The sequence below is a fragment of the Peromyscus eremicus genome, chromosome 23 (genome assembly GCF_949786415.1).
Source record: "Peromyscus eremicus chromosome 23, PerEre_H2_v1, whole genome shotgun sequence".
Classification (NCBI taxonomy): Eukaryota; Metazoa; Chordata; class Mammalia; order Rodentia; family Cricetidae; genus Peromyscus; species Peromyscus eremicus.
This window is the reverse complement of record NC_081438.1, coordinates 34,627,519-34,648,038: the sequence shown is the minus strand read 5'-3', so window position 1 is coordinate 34,648,038 and position 20,520 is coordinate 34,627,519. Positions and strand designations below refer to the sequence as shown.

Genomic DNA, 20,520 nt, shown 5'->3' with positions numbered 1-20,520 from the left:
CCATATGTTCAGGTATTGCTATTTCAAATTGGCCCCTGCTGTGAGTTCCCAGCTGGCCCTCTGGTATCGCACAGAGACCAAGACTTAATGGCAAAATCAACACTGCCAGGGTAGAGACAGAGAGCCTGGGCTCAAGTCCAAACCACAGGTCAAGTGTGCCTAGAGCAGGTGCCTGTGCAGGGCGCTCCTCTGGGAGAGAGCAGTGTGACCCGAGGAAGCAGGGCTGGCAGCAAGGGGGAAGAAAAGAGCCTCTCCAGGACCTCCAGGACCTCCAGGGCCAGACAGAAATGAGCACTAGGAGAGATTCCAAATGTGCAAAGTGTGGCCAAATATGTACTGTCAAGCTTGTAAGAGATATACCAGGCCTGTTATTTCAGCTACTTGGGAATCTGAGGCAGAAGGATTGAAAGTTCAAGGCCAAACTGAATACAGGACAGGCAGGGCAACTTGGTAAAACTTTTTGTCTCAAAAACAAACAAAACAAAGAGTAAAAAGAGACCTAGGGATAAAGCTTAGTGGGGTGTGACTCAGTGGTAGAGCACCTGCCTAGAATCTCCCAGTGAGGGGCTGCGGTGTGACTCAGTGGTAGAGCTCCTGCCTAGAATCCCCCAGTGAGGGGCTGGGGTGTGACTCAGTGGTAGAGCACCTGCCTAGAATCCCCCAGTGAGGGGACGGGGTGTGGCTCAGTGGTAGAGCACCTGCCTAGAATCCCCCAGTGAGGGGCTGGGGTGTGGTCAATGGTAGAGCACCTGCCTAGAATTCCCTAGTGAGGGGATATACCTCAAAGGTAGAACAATGTGCTTAGTACACCCGAGGAACCACCCCCACCACTCACAGAATTTTCAAGCAAGCAAATGGATAATCTACCCAGGAAAGACTAAACTAGCATCAGCTCATCACTCCTTTGGGTCTAGGGTAGGAGCACTCCTGGCTGAAAGCCATCATGCCTCTGCCACGGCCCCACCCCCAGCACACGCAGGGCTCCTCTCACCTCCTTGTTCAATGTCTGAGTCCGTGAGGTGTGTGAGTGAGAAGCTGGCAATGTTGGCAGGAGAGATGGAGAACCTGGAGCAGGGGGACACGTGTGGCCAGCTCTGCTCCGCACTCCTGGCCGGTGGGGGTGGAGAAAAGTATTTGGAGGTTTGAAGAGAAGGCTTGGAACCCAGAAGGCTTGTTGTTTTTGACATGAAAGGATCTGGGGAGAAGTCATCATCCCATTCAAAGCCTCCGCCTGCAGTAAGAACAGCACCCTGTTATCACTTTATGCAATCAACTCACGATAAGCAGAGGGAGCCCAGGGCATAAGACACAATCCGCCAACAGATGGCAGAGCAGAAGCACACGGGAAGTGTGTTTCTTCAGGGGTCATTTCAAAACAAGTGATGTTCCTTTCCAACAATGTTAACATTAGCCAGGCCTGGTGGCGCACATCTTTAATCCCAGCACTTGGGAGGCAAAGATGGGGGAATCTCTCTTACATTCCAGGCCAGCCCAGTCTACAGAGTGAGACTCTGTCTCAAAGAAAAGCAAACAAAACAACACAACAACCCTCCTCCCCCCACTGCGCGACCCCCGAGAATAATGTTCCTTTCCACTGCTTTTACAACTAATCAACTCAGCAGTCTAATACCTTCTTCATCCGTGGAACTCTCTGAATTCATGCACCTGCCCAGGTAGGGTGAGCCTGAGGATGCTGCTGGGCTGCTGGGCCCAGGACCATGTGCTTCTCCTCCACAGTGCCCCAGCTCTTTAGTGGGAGTTTCCTGAAAAGACAAACAAATATTCTAGTGTTTTGGAGCCCACATACCTAACCACACCCAGGCTGACACAGGCTCATTGGGTAGGGTGTTCTAAGGAGTTATTTACTTTATGTGAGGAAGGAGGAAGCATCAGGTCCTCAGGATTTGGAGTTACAGATGATTATGAACTACCAAGTGAGTGATGGGAACCCAGGTCCTATGCAAAGGCAGCCGCTATTCCACCCCCACCACTCTTTCGACACAGTCTCACTATATAGACCAGACTGGCCTCAAACTCTAGGTATCTGCCTGCCTCACAGCCTCCAGATTGCTGGGATTAAAGGTGTGCATCATCAAGACCAGTTCTCTCCAGCCCCTTTTCTACCGCGCCCCCCTCCTTTTCTTTCTCCTCCCCCCAACAAGGTTTCTCTATGTAGTCCTGGCTGTCCTGGAACTCACTCTGTAGACCAGGATGGCCTGAACTCACAAAGATCCACCTGCCTCTGCCTCCCGAGTGCTGGGACTAAATGGTAACTACCTGGCCTCTTTTTTTTCAAGGCAGTATCTCACTGTATAACCCAGAGAGGTTTGCTATTGCTATTGAGCTCACGCTAACATCAATCTCTTGATCCTTTCAGACTCCTGAATGACAGGACGACAGGCCTGTGCCATTATATATGGCAAGGTCCTGCCATATATGGTCCCTTGAATGTAGCTCTAGCATCTGTACAAGGCAGTCCTGAAACCTCTGAGAAGAAAATGAACAAGCAGATGCAGGAGGGAAGAGTCCCAGACTCCAAAGGGGTACCACACTGGCACTGCACAGCAGACATGTTGCCTTGGGAACGCCCTGGCCTGGACAGGGTTGCTGGAGAAGGCTTTGGTTCTGCTTCTAGGAAAGGAAAGGATCTTTTAACTCTCGGAGCAGGACAACTCAAGGTTCCTTTCTCTCCTTGTCCCTGCTCTGTCCCTGTCACCATCTCCATGCAATCTGATGGCTGGTTCTGAAGAGGACCTCTGATGGTTTCTGTGATTTCCCGGCTTGTGTGGCAGGCTTGGGTACCATCTTTCTGCCTGGAGGACCAGGAAGGTGTACAGGGCTGGGGTTACAGGGTTATCACCAAGGGAGGAGCTCAGAAAAGCAACTAGACAAGTGTTGAGGAGTTTCTGGGCCTACCTTTGAGCTGTTCCCAAACAATACAGCAAAGCTGTGAAAACTGTACTGTGGGGATGAGGGGATGCCACCAAGCTCCAGCCTGGTCAGTGGGTACATCCCCTGGCCACAGACTGGAAAGAGGAACTAGTTCTGATACCGAAGCTCACAGAAGGCTGGCTGGAGCTTGTGGCCTGAAGCCAGCTGTGAAGGCCTCAGACAAACATATCAACACTCCACCAACCTGAAAAGACAGATGCCCCATAGCATGATGGGAAGACACAAACTCTAAAGTGACCCAGTCTTTAAGGAGCCAGGACAATCTCACTGCTCAGAAGAAATGATCCACACAGGTGCCAAAGGTCACGAGCACTGGGATTCTCTGCAGAGAGTTTAAACAGTGGGGCCAGCTGCTGACGGGAAAGGGCTGTCAACTCTGGATACAGTCAGAGAAAACATCCTCCAGGAGGAAGTATGAGGTGAAGAACTGGTTGTCAGTGGATCTGGGGGAAAAAGAGGCTGAGAAAAGCTGACTGAACTTCTCCAAGTAGGACAAGACAACAGACAGGAGCCGGGGAGCACCAGCGCTGAAGACAGAGCCATTGGGGTGAATATAAATCATGTGCCTCGAGCTTTTTCCTTTTATAAAAATGACCATACTGCTTTTGTGCACTTACTCATTTCCTCTGTGGGGGGCAGGGGTCTGCACATGCCACGGCACACATGTGGAGGTCAGGGGTCAACTTGTCAGTTCTCTCCTTCCTCCATTATGACCCAGGAACAGAACTTGGAGCAAGCACTTTTCCCCACCAAGCTGTCATGCTAGCGCTTGAGTACACTCCACTGCGTGTGTGTGTGTGTGTGTGTGTGTGTGCGCGCGCGCGTGTGCGTGTGCGTCTACTTCCTGAGTGCTGGGATTGCAGCTTGTATGCCACCATGCCCTAGGGTGCTGGTATTTATGCATGCTAGGCAAGTACTCCACCAACTAAGCTTCACCTCTAGCTCATGCTCATGGATTTCTTGAAATGTTTGATGGTTGAAAGTAAAATACACTGCACTATTTTTTTTTTGGTCATGGTGTCTTAGCCAGGCAAGGGTTCTACCGCTGGGCTGCACCCCACATCCTGATGAAGGTTTCCAATGGATGCAGATCTAAAGCACATGACAAAGCCAGCAAGGAGGGACGTAAGCAACACCCCAAAGGAAGTCTCCACACTCCATCTGAAGTGGTGAAATGCTGACCCAAGCTGACCCCAAGGGGTCATGATGAAATATACACGATGAAATCCCTGCAACAACTACCTCCAATGTCTAAGAGAAAGGACACACGAACACCCACCACAGAGAAACACACTACTGACACTATTCCAAAGGAAGGAAGCAGACTGACTCAGAAGAGCAGAATCAAATGGCACACCTAAACCCAAGCACACCACTGAAAACAGACTTTCAGGGGCTGGGAAGCTGGGTTAATCCATAAAGTGCCTGCCTTTCCCGTCAGCAGCTGGCCCCACTGTTTAAACTCTCTGCAGAGAATACCAGTGCTCGTGACCTTTGGCACCTGTGTGGATCATTTCTTCTGGGCAGTGAGGTTGTCCTGGCTCTTTGAAGGCTGGGTCACTTTAGAGTTTGTGTCTGCCATGCATGAGGATGTGAGGCATGCACATCTGCCAGGCATGGCGGCAAACACCTGCAATCTTAGCCATCATCTCACTGGGCCCCGTAACTGAATTAGACTACAAGTCCATACCAGAAAGATACAAGAAAATCTCCAACTGGAGCCAGCCAGTCGGCTGAGCAGGTAAAGGTGCCTGCTGCCAAGGCTGATAGCCTGGAACTATCCCTGGGACCCACGAAGTGGAAGGAGAGAAGCAACTCTCCCAAGCTGTCCTCTGACCTCCACACGTGCATTTGTACACTTACACCTACACACACTCAACAAACAGACGAGTAAGTGGAGAAATTGGGAGATAAGCTCCATGGGTAAAAGTGTGTGCTGCTAAGCCTGATGACTCAAGTTGGATTCTCAGAACTCACATGGAGAAATGACTCCTCAACTTATCCTCTGACCTCCACATGTACACTGTGGCATAAGCACACATATACTGAATAAATAAAAAGTAATGAATGTATAAAATAAATGCAGTAACAATTATAAAAAAGAAAATCTCTAAGTCTTAGAAATGACATAATATACATACAAGTCTTTGATGGGTCAAAGAGGAAGCCTTAAGGAAAATGAGAAAACAATTTGAGCTGGATGAAAGTAAAAGCACAATATATTCAAAGTTTGTGGAAAGCAGCTCTAGAAGCAAGAAGGAATTTATAGCATTAAAGTCGAATAGAATAAAAGAAGCCTCAAGTCTCAAAGTTTTTACCGTAAGAATCTAGAAAAAGGGGCTGGAGAGATGGCTCACCAATTAAGAGCATTGGCTGCTCTTCCAGAAGACCTGGGTTTGATTCCCAGCACCCACAAAGTGCCTCACAACCATCTGTAACTACAGTTCTGGGGGATCTAATACCCTCTTCTGGCCTCTATGGGAACTGCGTGCATGTGGTGCACAGACAAACAGGCAGGTAAAACACTCATACTCATTAAAAAACAAAAACAAAACTAGACAATGAAAAGCAAAATAAACCCAAGCGAGTAGAAGGAAATACTAAAGATGAAGCAGGAATCAATGAAATTGAAAGGAGAAAAACAATAAAAAAAAAAAACCATCATGAAATCAAAAGCCATTCTTTGGAGAGAACAAATCTTCCAGTGTCTTCCAGAAGCTCCCCGAGGAAGAAGGCACTGCCCTGAAATCACAGGCAGACAGCACCAAACAGCAAAGCTAAACAAAGCAACAAGAGAGCCAAATCCCCAAGCAACTCTACAAACAAAAGAGGTAGGCTCTCTTCTTGTCCTAGGAGCCATCCTGGCTGGGTGGTTCTGGAGGTCAGGCCTGAGGGGACCCCTGGAAGCAGCAGGAGGTGGCAGGCAACCGCCTGGCCCGCCCAGGAGTCAACCACAGCCAGGTGTGTTTCTTTTTCCCGCGTGCAGCAGTAAATGGGAGGGTTTTGTTTGCTGACTTGTGATCTGCTGCTGGCCACCTAGGGCTCAGCAAGCCAGGCTGACAAGAGTACAGCGTCCTAGGGATAGGGCGAAGGGGAACAGTTCCTGGAAGCCTCCACTACGGAACCCTAAGAAGCTGCTTCCCAGAGGCCAAGATGAAAGCCAAGGGCTTAGTTCTGAGAACTAAGCAAAAAGCAGGACAGGCAGTATCAGAGACACCAAGGACCTGGCACCATTCTCGGGCCCCACGACTTGAAAGCTTAATCATTATCTGATTCAAGAAGCAAATCCGGTTGGAGAGATGGCTCAGCAGTTAAGAGCACTGACTGCTCTTCCAGAGGTCCTGAGTTCGACTCCCAGCAACCATATGGTGGCTCAAAACCACCTGTAATGAGATCTGGTGCCCTCTTCTGTCCTGCAGGGACACATGCAGACAGAATACTGTATCTATAATAAATAAATCTTTAAAAAAAAAAAAAAAAAAAAAAAAAAAAAAGAAGCAAATCCAGGGTCCACATGTGATGGTTAACATCTACAACCTCAGCACTCAGGAGACCAAGGCAGCAGAACTATCAGTTCAAGGATAGCCTGAGCTATAGAGTTCAAAGGTAGCTTGAACTACCTACCTTTCCTGTCTCCAAAACAAAGGCTAGGGATGTATGGCAATGACAGTACACCACCAGCCCAAGGCCCTGGGATCCATTAACATCACATAAACTAGTAACTCAAAGTTTACAAAGAACTTGGAGAAAGGAAGGTTCAGTCGGTAAAGTGCTTGCATGAAAGCCTGAGGACCTAAGTTCAATCCCCAACACCCATATAAAAAGCTAGGTGTCTGGGGCTGGAGAGATGGCTCAGCAGTTAAGAACACTAGCTGCTCTTCCAGTGGACCTGGGTTTGATTCCCAGCACACACACAGGTAGCTCACAACCATCTGTAACTACAGTTCTAAGAAATACCTCTTCAGGCCTCTTTGGGAACCAGGCATGAGAGTGGTGCGCAGAGGTTTGTTTGTTTGTTTGTTTGTTTTCTTCTTTAATTTAAAGCTAGGTTATTAAAACAGGGAGATCCTGATTCAACTAGATGTCCAGTCTCAAAAATAAGATGGACAGCAATCAAGGCAGACATGTGACATCGACCTCTGACCTCTACTTGTGAGCAGACACAAGTATACACGCACGCACGCGAGAGAGAGAGAGAGAGAGAGAGAGAGAGAGAGAGAGAGAGAGAGAGAGAGAGAGAGAGAGAGAGAGAAGGAAGGAGGAGGAGGAGGAGGAGGAGGAGGAGGAGGGGGGGGGGAGGAGGAGGAGGAGGAGGAGGAGGAGGAGGAGGAGGAGGAGGAGGAGAGATCTCTAGTTATAAGCCATTCCATTTTCAAGAAGCCTGTCTACCCACCAAGCAGAGCACACACTAAGCCACCAAGGGTCAAAGCTGAAGAACTATTCTGCTGCCTGCAAATCCTACTCTCCAGACTCACCCTGCAGGGGTTGCTGCTGGCCACCGGCTCTAGAGTTCCTTGCCAGCAACTGTTCTAGGCCTGCACCCAAGTGTTGGGTGTTACTGCCAATTGTCAGATTCTAAAATTTGGTCAACTAATTTCAGTGGAACTCTGTTAGGAGATCCAGGAAGAATGCCCAGGGCTCTCTCCTTTAACTGAATGCAAATGCCCTGTGCAAAATTAATTTCTGTCGATTCTTGGAACATCACCAGTCTCAAATAACTTCCACATTATCACAGTCTGCTGCCTCAATGGCAATTAAAAGACAAGACCTCAAAGCTGAGCATGATGGCACACCTTTAGTCTTAGCACTCAGGAGGCAGAGGAAAGGGGATCTCTGGGTTCAAGGCCAGCCTGGTCTAGAGTGAATTCCAGGACAGTCAAGGCTACACAGAGAAACCCTGTCTCAGAAAAACAAACAATAAAATAAAATAAACAAGACCACAGTTGTAATGACATGATGATGCCCTCCTGGGGAGCCTGGTATGCTTGTCCCAAGCTCATGGTCTACGGAGGGCAGGAGGCAGTCAAAGATGTCTGCTTTGCTTCCACTGCCTGCCTTCCTTGAGTGTGAGACCCTGGAGCCCAGTCACATCCCAGGTGGCAGTCAGTTATTATGAAAAAGTGGCTGAGATGAGCTGAATCAGCGAGTTTCTGGGTTTAAGGGAGAGAACCTGCCTCTCTATATATAATATGGAAAGTGAACCAGGAAGACACCGGCACCAACCTCTGTCCCTCACACACATGCCAACACATACACCCAAACATCACACACATAAAAGGAAATAAAACTGGATTTTTAAAAACAAAACCCAATCAGGCCACAGTTAGCGCCACACTTCTTGAAATTCTCCACAATATAAATGGACAGAAGTCTGGGATACCTGGTCAAACAAGTAAACGGTGACATCATCAAAAAACGTCACTGCCTTCTTTTCCTTCTTCCAGTCATCTGGCAGCGGCTCCACGGCCTCAGCGGCCGAGGGTTTCAACAAACTCCGCAAGTGCCTGCCATCATCATTACTGACGATAATGGGCACGGGGTGCTCTGTGTCGTCTTCTGACTCAGAGCTAAGGCTGTGCAAGTTGAAGGCCCGCAGGTCCTCGTCCGAGTCATCACTGTTCTCATCTTCCTCATCAGCATCCATCCCATCCTCCGAGAGGTCCAGCATCCCAGATACGCAGAGTTTGCCTAGGTATTTCCCTTCGATGTCTGGCTCCTTCAGCTTGGGGCCCTCAAAGTGGCTGGACATGGATTTATCCAGTGTGGAACTTGTGTATGCAAGGAGTTCATTGGTGTTGGTACCAGTAGAGGCCAGGGTGCATGGGCGATCTTCCTGTGTCTCCAGGTCATCACAGCTGCTAAGTTCTGAATTCAACAAACTCAAGGGGCTACTGGCCTCATCGTCCACAGGAAATGTCTCTCTGGAAGCATCAGCTGGTGTGGGCTGCAACATTTCTTGCAGTTCTGAGTGACAAGAATTCTGCAAAGCAGATACCTGATTTTGATCTGGCTTGCTCTGTGGGGCTTCGAGACAGCTGTCTCCAACGTCAGAGCTTCCTTCTGGGACAACAGGCTCAGGTGGGGACTGGTCTTTTACCAAGACCAGGGCAGAGGCAGATGTTACTGGGACCTCCTCAGGCTTTTTATCTGGCTCTGAATCATTGTCTGAGAAGTATGCAGAGTCTCGATATGAACTCTGGGTGCCAAGTGTGAAGCTCTGAGGGGGACCTTCAGCACCCCTGTGGCCATCGCCTGCATCTGAGATGACAATGACTGGGTTGGGAGGCAAACTGTTCTGGCCACTGTCACCTGCTGCAGCCGTGTCTGAATCAGCAGCCCCCTCAGGTGCAGGGTGCAGTGTCCACTCAGGAGACTCCAGGTTCTCAGTTTCATAGCCACTGTCTGCGGGCTTATCAGGGGGCAAGAGTTTCTGAGGGGTGTGGGAGCTCAGTGATTCTAGTAACGCTTCATGGACATCTACTGAATCCAGGGAGTCTGGCGTCTCCACAGACTGCTCTGAGGTGGGGATAGGTGTTGACAAACTGTCTTCTAAGAGGCTATCTTGGCTGGTGGAGTCTGAGGAGAGGGCAGACGCCAAGGCTGCATCTTTGGGGGCAGCCTTGTAATTAGGCTGACTTACAGTCTCCACAGCTTCTGAGCTTTTCTCCAGTAAGCTGCCACCAAGAAGGTCTTCTGAAAATGGCTGGTTTTGTAAATCCTGTCTGGATTCTGGAAGACTACTCCCCATGCTACCCTGACCAGCAAGACCATCATTCACAAGGGTGGAGTCTCTTTTGGTTAGACTCAAGGCCTCCTTGCTTTGGCAGGTGATGTCTGGGGGCCCATCGTCCTCATCATGAGTTTTGGCATTGGTAGAAGGAACTTCATCTGGGGCAGTCATAGGACTGGGGCTCAGATCCAGGCAGATGGAGTCCTTAGAGACTCTGACATCTACAAAGGATTTGGTTTCTCCTGGCCTCAGAATTGAATCTAAGGGTCCATTAGGAGATGCTTCTTCTGTGAGTGAGGCCAGAGGTCCCTGCACTTCTGGGGAGGCCTGTGGTGACGTACTGCCCTGAAGCACGACACTTGTACCTTCATTCTCCCCACTCATGCTTTCCTGTGTCACAGGAAAGCCTAGTGTGTTCTCAGGAAACTCAACTTCAGAACTTAGAGACTCTCTCCGGGGTGGATCTAACAGCGTGGAGGTAAAACCTGCGTTCTTAAGTTCGGTTTGAAGATCGCTCACTGGCTCCTTGCTAGGCAGCGAGCCTTTCAGAAGGTTTTTCTCCTGAAGAAATAAAAAGTTTTCTGACAATTCTTGAACACTCAGTGGATCAAAGTGATCTTGGTGCAAAAGGCTTTCTGATAAGCACAGAGGATCCTGGTCGGAGAGCTTACGGGGCTTTTCCTTGTCGGAGTGGCAGGTGTCTTTGGGGTCATCCAGGCTTGAAATCAAGGTGACTGGCTCAAAGTCAGCTTGAACTCCATTTAGTTCCATTAGATCAAATATTTTTTGGTGACTGGGCGGGTCATCTGTTTTGTCAAGGTCACTGAAAATGTTAAAAGGGCTCCCTGGAATGCTGGCAGCATGTGAGTCCTCAGCAGAGCTGGGTTCTTTGGGGTGAGCACTGCTCTGGAAGAAATCGTCATCTGTATTGGGCTCCTCAGACACGAGGTTCTTGAGGGCTGTAAGCTGGGGTGCCTCAGCTCCAACCCTTTCTGGATTATCCACTTCAGTTGTGAGCAGGGCAGGTGGATAATCCAGCCCTAAATTGCTACTGCTTTTCTCTTCCAACTGAATGTAATAGTCACTTCCAACAGAGAGGTTGTGGGCGTCAAACACAGGAACCACCCCAGGGGCCCTCAGGGGTACCTCTTGGCCACTGTCATCTTGTTTGCCAGGGCCGGGATCTGAAAGTGAACTCTCAAACACTTCAACGGGGAAGAACATGCTGGAGTAAGACAAGGCTTCATCTGGGTGACCCCGACCTCGCTCATCAAAATGGTCATGCTTGGCAGCCTCCCACACGTACTCGAAGCTCAGCCCCTGGCTGGTCTCAGTCACTGTGAGGACCTCCTCCATCTCCCGACCTAGCCTGTCCCGGGCAAAGTGGTCAAGGATGGGGAAGGCAGCACTACTCGATGTGTCCCTGCCGTTGGTGTTTGGCTTGAGAGCAGTCCACTGCTGTTCAAAGTCGACCTCTGAGTCCCGCTGGCTCTGCATCCGCAGGTAAGTGAGCAGTCGGTGCACATCTTCTGCAGCTGGTCTCTTGTCAGGAGACAGCCAGCAGAACTGTAACACTTCATACCTGAGAGGCACACAACAGACAACAGTGAACAGAACACACTGATTTCAAGTAAGAAATAACCAGCCGGCGGTGATGGCGCACACCTTTAATCCCAGCACTTGGGAGGCAGAGCCAGGCGGATCTCTGTGAGTTCAAGGCCAGCCTGGTCTACAGAGTGAGATCCAGGAAAGGCACCAAAACAACACAGAGAAACCCTGTCTCGAAAAACCAAAAATAACCTTACTTCAGAGCCAACTCAACATGCCCTTCCCCACCAAGATTTCTACACCTCAACCACTGCTAGCCACATGAAGGGTTTAACTCAAAGTGTGACTATGGTACAAGAGGAAAGGAAAGAACACGTGATGCACTCATTCTTTTTTTGTTTTGTTTTCAGGTCATTTCACAGTATCCAGATCACATGTTCTTGTAATAACCTTCCCATAAAAAAATATGTTTTTTGGTTGCTGCTCTAAATTTTTATTGTTAATGTTTTGATAGCATTCTAAGAACATGCAAAAAAAAATTAAAAGCCTGACTCGTGCTCTAGTTTGGATATGCTTAGTTTTAATGTTTTCATTAGCACATATTAATTATGCACACTAACGAGTTTCACTAGGGCATTTTCATAAGCACATACTGTATTAGGATCACACTCACATAGCCCCTTACCCTCCCTTTTCCCGTCCCACTCCCACGGATCCTGTTCTTCCCAACTTGTCTCCCTTCTATTTTTGTTGGTGCATTTGTGGTGTGTGTGTAACCCAAACGTGCTCACTAGGGCTGCTTACCAGCAGCCATACCACTGAAAACTACTCCCTCCATCACCAATCCTGTGTGCATAAATATTTAAGGAAGGGTAGGACCCCATGAGCACCCCTTTCTTCCATGACAGGGTGCTGACAAGCCCAATCTTGCAAACCACCGAATTCTGAAATGGTTCTGCCACATTCTCTCCTCTTTTTTATAAATATTTACTTATTTAGTCAGGAGTGGGACACACCAGGGCACTTGTATGGTCAGAGGGCCCTTTGGAGAAGTCAGTTCTCTCCTTCCCCATGTGGTCCCAGGGGTCAAATGCAGGTCACTGGGCTTGGCAATAAGCACCTTTACCCCCCGAGCCATCTTGGTAGCCCCACATTCTCCTCTGTTTAGCAGGGGATGTATTTATCTTAACACTTTCTGCCAAATACTAGGAACAGAAGCCAGGACCTTGTATGTGCTAGACCAGAGCTCTTCACCGCACTACATTCACAGCCCTACCCTGAGTTTCTAATTTATTATTATTTTAAAGATTTTATTTTAAGTGTGTGTGTGTGTGTGTGTATGTACATGTAAGTGTAGATGACAATGAGATAGGCTATAATGCAGAGATGATACTTCTAAAATCAGCCACAGACAGTGTAAAAATGACTGCATTTCAGAATATCTACTGTCTAAAAATAAGAGCCATATGAACAAACACGCAGTCTGAACAGGTGTACATGGAAGCCAGAGGTCTACACTGGGTCTTCCTCTACTGCAGAGGTCTTCCTCAATTAGTCTCCATCGTATTTTTGAGACAGGGTCTCTCACTGGACCTGGAGTTCCCTAATTCAGCTAGGCTGACTTAACTAGGCCATCAAGCCCCAGGGATCTTCCTGTCTCCACCTCCACAGTGTGGGAAGACAGGTACACACTACCACACTCAGTTTTTTACACACTACCACACTCAGTTTTTTGCACACTAAGTGCTGGGGTGTGAACTCAGGTCCTCCTGCTTGAGTGGCAGGCACTGCCCTGACTAAGCCGTCTCCCCAGTCCCCTTCCTTGTTTTTGTAGATTATAAAGCACAAGGAAGCTACCAACCATCTATCAGAATAAGGCTGCTCCAGCTGAGGCTTCGGGAGTTTCGTGTCCCTCTCTCTAATGACTTGATTGAGAACATCCAGGTCGGAAAAGTTTGCGTAAGGCTGGGCAGCATTACTGAAGAGTTCCCAAAGTGTCACACCCAATGACCTGTGGAAAGCAAGAGGGTCATGTTGAAGTCTCTAACAACCTCACTTTTATTTGCAGCATCAGCAACTGTATGGACAAGATATGCATGGAAGTGGTTACTTATTAGTAAGATCGGGATAAAACAGCTCTTAAAATAATATCCCAATGGCAAAAAAAGAGCTAGTTCTCTTAAAATGAGGGTAACCAGAAGTCCTTCTCATATTTACTTCATCACTATAACAGAGCATAATAATAATTACAGGAATCCAACAATAGGACCCCTTGTAACTTTAAAACTTAAAGGAGCCGAGTGGTGGCGGCGCACACCTTTAGTCCCAGCACTTTGGGAGGTAGAGGCAGGCGGTCTGTAGAGCCAGTTCCAGGACAGCCAGGGCTGTCAGTCAGAGAAACACTGTCTGGAAAAACCAAAACAACAACAAAAAGACCTCACAAAAACCAAATTAAAAAGAATTAGTTCAAAGATTGATGGAATGTGTTAAAGCTTGACAAAATGGTTCAACAACATAAATACTCTGAATTCTGAGGTGGGGAATCCTACTGAATAATGATAAACACTATAAAATAATTCCAAGAAACTTTCACATGAGCAAAACTCACTTGGTAGTTAGACCTGTCACCTGTTGCTTTGGTTACTCCTCAGCATCCCAGCTTGTGGCAGTTGTCTGATGCCAGCAGAGGCCTCAGGATGGTGTCACCACAGTGGGACACCCTATCTCAGGGTCTATCCAACTAGCTCTTATGTTATTGGTGTTGTCTTTAGACAAGTTCTCACTGTGTAGACTATGCTGAAACGGAACTCACCACATAGCCTAGACTGGTTTTTAATTCACAGTGGTCCTCCTGCCTCAACCAGCCAAGTGCTGGGATTATAAACATGTGATGTAATACCCAATTACCACCCCCCTACTTGTCCTTGTACCCTTGAGCTCTGTCCCCCTGGAAGGCCTCAGTTGCTTAGCTGAAAGGAAGTATTTTCCTCTCCTTCCCAGCCTCTCGTTTCTTCCACTATTCACCATCATATGGGAATCTATGGGGATGTTCTCAGGGAGTCATGCCTGGGTAGTTTAAAGTTTTAAAAATTTTATTATTTTATGTATATTTGGCCTGCATACATGTCTGTGCACCATGGAGGCCAGAAGAGGGGAAGAGGGTATTAGATCCCTTGGTACTGGAGTTACAGATGGAATATGAGTGACCATGTTGGTGCTGGGAATCCAACTCAGGTCCTCTGCAAGAGCAGCCTATGCTCTTAACCACTGAACCATCTTTTTAATTCTTCTGGGAGAATTTTAAAAAAGTAAGTTGATACTTAGGATCCATATCACCTTTTTTTTTTTTTTTTTTTTTGGTTTTTCAAGACAGGGTTTCTCTGTGTAGCTTTGTGCCTTTCTTGGAACTTGCTTTGGAGACCAGGCTGGCCTCGAACTCACAGAGATCTGCCTGCCTCTGCCTCCCGAGTGCTGGGATTAAAGGCGTGCACCACCACCGCCCGGCTTTTTTTTTTTTTTTTTTTTTTTTTTTTTTTTTAAAGTCAGGGTCTCACTATGTAGCCCAGGCTGGCCTGGAACTTACTATGTAAACTAGGCTGGCCATGAATGCAAAAGATTTGCCTGCCTCTGTTTCCCAGTGCTGGAATTAAGGGTGTATGCCATCATACATGGCTCATATCTAGTATTCAGTGACAGAGCCAGGTTTGGCCTGGAAAAGTGGAATTTTTCAAAAGCTCCTCCCTGCAATTTGCGATTCTGTCTTCTTCCAGATTTGGGTGTGTGGTTATGAGACTGTTCAATGCCCACTAGGAACCTGTGAGTAACAACAGCACAGAGTGGGTTTGTTTGCTGTTGTGCAGCCTGGTGTTCAATTTCCTGATGCTTCTTTACAAGTGACTGAGCAGAGCCAGCATATTCCACGGAAACAGAGGTTATTAAAGCCCTCACCCCAGCCCAGAAGGCAGCATCTTCTCCCTGGCAAAGAATCAGCAGGGTGGATGACCACTTTAAGTAGAGAATGTTTAAGACACTGTTCACCGACCTTGGAGAGTTGCCAATTTTACTGAAGAAAATAAGGAATCCATGTGAAACACTAAACCAAAAGGCTTGTTTGGCAGGTGGCAGAATGAGTGGCACTGCCTTCCCCTGGGCAGGCCCTAGACAGGCCTGTCTCCCTGCCTCAGGTTTCCACACCCCTCATTCACCTCACTTCCTTCTCCTCTTCCAGTAAGACATTGTCAGACCAAAGCCCCAGGCTTCTGCCACCCCCAACTCTTCAGAAGACAGGAAAGAAAGCACAGCTTCCCCAGATCCCTGGGCCCCCGGGTCTTGTTCTTGGGAAGGAATGTGTCCTGCTGCTCTCCCCACCTCCACTCTAAACTCTGCATGAGGTTCCCTTGTCCACCTTGGCGTGAGCAGTCTGGCGGGACCGGGCACTGCTGCCTGCAACTGTTCTGACAGTCAGAAACAGGGCCAACTCCGCCTTGGGGAACACAGGCTCCGTTTTCACGTCAATCATCCTGATAAGTACAATAAAAATGCCAGTGAAGCATAAAAAAAATCTTCTTGAAGAATCTCAGGTGGGTAAGAAGGAAGGAACTTTCAGCGTGAAGCTAGAATTGTGAGCACTGAGAATACAAAAGTCACGTTTGAGCCCTGGGGCATCCATGTAAGCACCTAGGCTTCTTTGTATGGTTCCTGAGGCTCCGTGGAAGAAGACAATGCTGAGCAGGCCAAAGCCCTGGATCCACCCAGGTAAGCTGTCCCACAGGAAGATTCTGCTTCAGGGCAGGTATAAGCCAGCTCCTGAAAGGCAAGCTGCCAGGTAGGGAGAGAACAGTGACTAATGGGGCTGATTGACAAAGTACTCAGAGTCAGCCTTGAGCAATCCTCATTATCTGAGTGAAGCATTTCAAGCTCACTCTGCAAGTCCCTGAGAGAGTAGTGCCCTGTGTGTGGCAAGACACCCAGGTACCCAACAGAGGCAAACACGGGTCCTCCGTGGGGGAGTGTATCTCATCATAGATTCTCACCACAAGGTAAGCCAGAGGAAACAATGCTCCATCCAGAAGCGGAAAGTTACTTACTGCAGTAATTTGACACAGATCACAATTCAGTTCTAAAAAACTCTAATAATTTTTTAAAATTATAAATTATAAAATCCAACAGAGAGATTTAACAAAATAGACATAGCTGAAGAGGGAATATTAGAAATAGAAAATGAGTGGCTGGAGCACATGTTCTAGAATCCAAAGGGTGGAATGCAGAGGATCAATTAAGAGATGTAAGACAGAGTAGGAAACAACAACGCATGTTCAATTAGCCTTCAAAAGGAGAGAACATAAACAGAGGCAAGGTTTAAAGGATGAGGGCTAAAGAATTTTTAGAACCAATGCATTTTATCAACCTCTGATTTAGAAGGTCAACTAAGTAACAAGCAGGGGTGGGTGCATCAATCCAAACTCACACAATCCACACTGGCAAACATCACAGGAAAATAAAAACAGGAGAAGAGTAAAAAAGCAGAGAAGGAGTGGTAAGCCAGCCAGAGAGAAAATGTCACATTACCTTCTAAGAGCTTAGGCAGACTCAGAGCTGACTTCACAAAAGCAACAATGGAAGCCAGGGGACAGTAGAATGACATCTTCAACATGCTGGGAAGAAATAACTGTCACCAAGTAAAAGTGAACTTAAGGGATGAGAACAGAACAGGCAAGTGTGTGCAGGCTCATGGAAAATGCAGTCTGTTACCAGCAGGCCTCACTAAAGCAAACCAGGAAGGACACACTTTCAGTATGAGTAGCATAAGCACAGAGGAAGGTCTAAGATCAAACACAAGAAAGAGCAAAAGAAACAGGTGGAAAGCAGTTTACTAGGCGGATAAATTAAATGAACACTGATGTTAAAAAGTAACATGTTAGCCAGGCGTGCTGCGTCACCCTTTTAATCCCAGCACTCGGGAGGCAGAGACAGGCGGATCTCTGAGTTCAAAGCCAGCCTGATCTACAGCGTGAGTTCCAGGATAATCAAGGCTATACAGAGAAACTGGGTCTCGAAAAACCAAACAAACAAACAAAAAAAGTAACATGTTTTTTGTTGGGGGAGGTGGGGGTAAAAGAAAAAATGAGACTATCCAACAACGGCACATAAGTGAATATGTGCATGTGTACATACGTGAGGTGCACAGCTAAACAGAAGTGAAATGTTCTAAGTCCCTGCACTAGTCAAGACAGAGGGTTAGGAAATGAAGTCAGATTAAGGTCTGTGAAGTTCACACATGCTGTAATTTCTAGGATAACTGGTAAAAGTACAGGCATAGAATGCATAGCTCCCAAATGAAAAGGAAAACAGCTACAAAAAGGAAACCAATCCAAAGTGAAGGTAAGACAAGGAAAGCCAAAAATAAACACGAAAACGGCACCCCAAAATGTCGCTATCATTAAGAAAACCATGACACTGTCAAGTCTAAGATTTGGACACATCATTTTAGCACCCTTTGAAATGACCCTTAAAAATCAGTCTTACATAACAGTGCAAACACCTTTCAGCTTTCCCATCCACTTCAGGGAAGATTAAGTACCTACTCTATCCCAGGCTCTGTGCAGGCACAAATGTAAAACCGATGTAGTTCTTGTTTATGGTAGAAGAAAACGGACAAAAGAAGCAGTGTTCACAATTGTTACCATTGCTCTGGCACATGATGTGTCTTCCTGCCTCCTACATCCTAACATAATTACTTTTATAGTCAAAGAGAAGGGAGTCAGGCCCTTGCTAAGGAAACCAAATAAAATGGCATACCAGGTACTTACCAGATATTACTGTATTTAGTCTGATCTGCAGTCAGGAGTCTGTCTTGAAAGCTGGTCACTAATTCTGGAGCAGTCCATCTCAGGGGGAAAATTTTTTTGTCATCTGTCTCAATGTAATCCTCCTGCATGGTCACAAGAACAGTGTTCAGGGGGAATCCATGTGAGGGGAGTTTGATAGCTTAAGAGCAAAACATTCTCAAAAAGCACACACCCAACCAAAAACACAGCAGGGGGAGGAGGGGAAGGCAGCATGAAGAGAGACTTCTGGATGGAAGGAAGGATGTGAGGTATTCCTCTGAAGTCTAAAGGCTTTGTAAATGTGTCTCTAAAGCACCTTTACACAGGCTAGCCTTCTTCACTGAGGAAGGACTGTGCTGGTTCCCACAGCCGATGTTACAGGCCGTCCTCCCCCCACTTACCAGCAGCAAAGTGACGGTGAGCTACAGACCCTAGAAGCCCTCCCTCTTCCTTAGCTGTGAGTAAGGGCTGCACAAAGCCAGCGCCTGCCTGCGTGAGGGCGGAAAGGTGCTGCTAGCAACGACTTCACAGTACACACCAAGTGCTTCAGACACTACGGCTGCTGCCCGGACAGGGAACCAGCCTAAGAACCCACTAAATGAAGATACACGTTATCTTTACGTTGCTGCTTAGAAAACAACAGGCACTGTGGCAATAAAATTCCCTTTAACAAAGAGATACAATTCGTTTAACTTTATGTGTATGACTATTTTGTCTGAATGTATGTATGTGTCCAAAGTCCAAGGAGGAGATCAGAAGAGGGTGTCAGATCCTCTGGAACTGGAGTTACAGACTTGTGAGCCTCCACTGGGTGCTGGGCACTGAACCTGTGTCCTCTGCTGCAAGAAAGAACAGCCAGTGCTTCAACCACTAGGCCGTCTCTCCAGCCTCAGCAATCTCTTTGCCCACGTTCTTGTCCAGCTGAGCTCAGCAAACACATACAGATGAAAATCTAATCTACTAATTTATTGTCTTTATGGTATATTTATAACAGTTTAAAAAGAACAAAACCATAAATATCAAATTTATTAAACTTGTGCTGCAGTTTTACTGATTGTAGTGGAGAAACATCTACACGACATGTGTGCTTGGATGTACAAATATTAATTATCATTTTTCCTACACACTAATTATTATTTTTTATAGGGCTAGTGAAATGGCTCAACACGCAAAGACACTTATTGCTAAGCCTGATAACTTGAGTTCTGTCCTGCAGAACCACACAGTAGAAAGAGAGAACTGACTTCTGCAAGTTGTCTTCTGACTTCCACATGCATGTCCTTGGCATGCACATGCTCACTAACATACACATCCACATGAAATAAGTACGTAATTAAAAGTATTTAATTTTTTTACATTATTCAGTCAAACTGAATCAATTACACTGACTTACAAATGTCTTTCTAAAGCTATCACAAAACTTTGGCACAAAGCCACTGATTTAGACCAACCAGAAGTCAATGGTACCGTTAAGAGGCCTGGGACAGACCCTGCTCTAAAAAGGCCATGTCACACAGACTAAGACTCATCCCCTCTTCTAGCACAAGTAGCATTTTCCGGCCCAACTCCATGGCTGACACTACATGGGTTAACAAGACAGAGGCAGAGCTTTGCTTACCTTGTATCTGCTGAATCCTATTCCATAGTCTCCTACTTTGACATTTAAGTCGGAGGTGAGAAAACAATTCCGTAGGGCCAGATCACTGCAAATGGAAGGAGTAAGGCCAGCGTAAGAACCAACAGGATCCGCAGCCTGGACCTCATCACACAGAACTGCCGCAGGTCAGAGGCTTCCTTAGAAACCATATTGTGTCTTCACCTCTCTGCTTAGCAATTAGTGTCCTGTTTTGTTTTGTTTTTTTCTTCTTCTTCACAGTTTAGGAGTTATAGCCCACATTCCTAACCACATTTTAGGCACATAACTAGGATCACTGGTTAAGTACTGAACATACCTACATCAGTAGCTTGGATCACTGTACTTACAGAGCAACTCAGGAAGAACTTTATTTTCTTTACAATTTGGTTAGAAACAATCTCTCAATCTTTAATAGAGGTGCAACTCCAAAGGTCCAAAAGCCACTTTGTGCCCTCACCCCACCTGCCCTGACTTTTCAAAGCTATGCAGGCGCTAGCACCGGACCCTCTCCAAGAACTCTGTCTCTTCCCACTCTCCTGAGTGGGAAAAAAAGAGTGTACTGTCACAACATACAGTTTACAGACAGGATTCACTTGAAGAACAAGTTCATCTTTAGAAAACTGGTACTTTGACGGGTGGGAGATGGCTCAGGACCTAATGTGCTTGCCTTGTGATCCTAAGGATTTAATTCCCTGAGCCCACATAAAAATGCTGGACACGGTAGCAGACATTTGCAAACCTAGAGCTGGGGAGGCGGAGACAGGAGGCCAGCCTGGCCTAGTTAGCGAGTTCCAGGCCAGCAGGAGACACTGTCTCAAATAAAATGG

The 20,520-nt window shown here is 47.1% G+C and overlaps 1 protein-coding gene across 1 annotated transcript in view; it reads right to left on the bottom strand.

Moving 5' to 3' along the window:
- Lmtk2 (lemur tyrosine kinase 2) overlaps positions 1–20,520 on the bottom strand; it is a 69,129-nt gene that overhangs the window by 4,018 nt on the left and 44,591 nt on the right. The window contains exons 8-13 of the mRNA XM_059248969.1: positions 19,676–19,760; positions 18,040–18,161; positions 13,092–13,241; positions 8,333–11,264; positions 1,631–1,763; positions 992–1,231 (exon numbers count right to left, since the gene is read on the bottom strand). Coding sequence (XP_059104952.1) covers positions 992–1,231; positions 1,631–1,763; positions 8,333–11,264; positions 13,092–13,241; positions 18,040–18,161; positions 19,676–19,760 — 3,662 coding nt within the window. The remainder of the gene's footprint in view (positions 1–991; positions 1,232–1,630; positions 1,764–8,332; positions 11,265–13,091; positions 13,242–18,039; positions 18,162–19,675; positions 19,761–20,520) is intronic.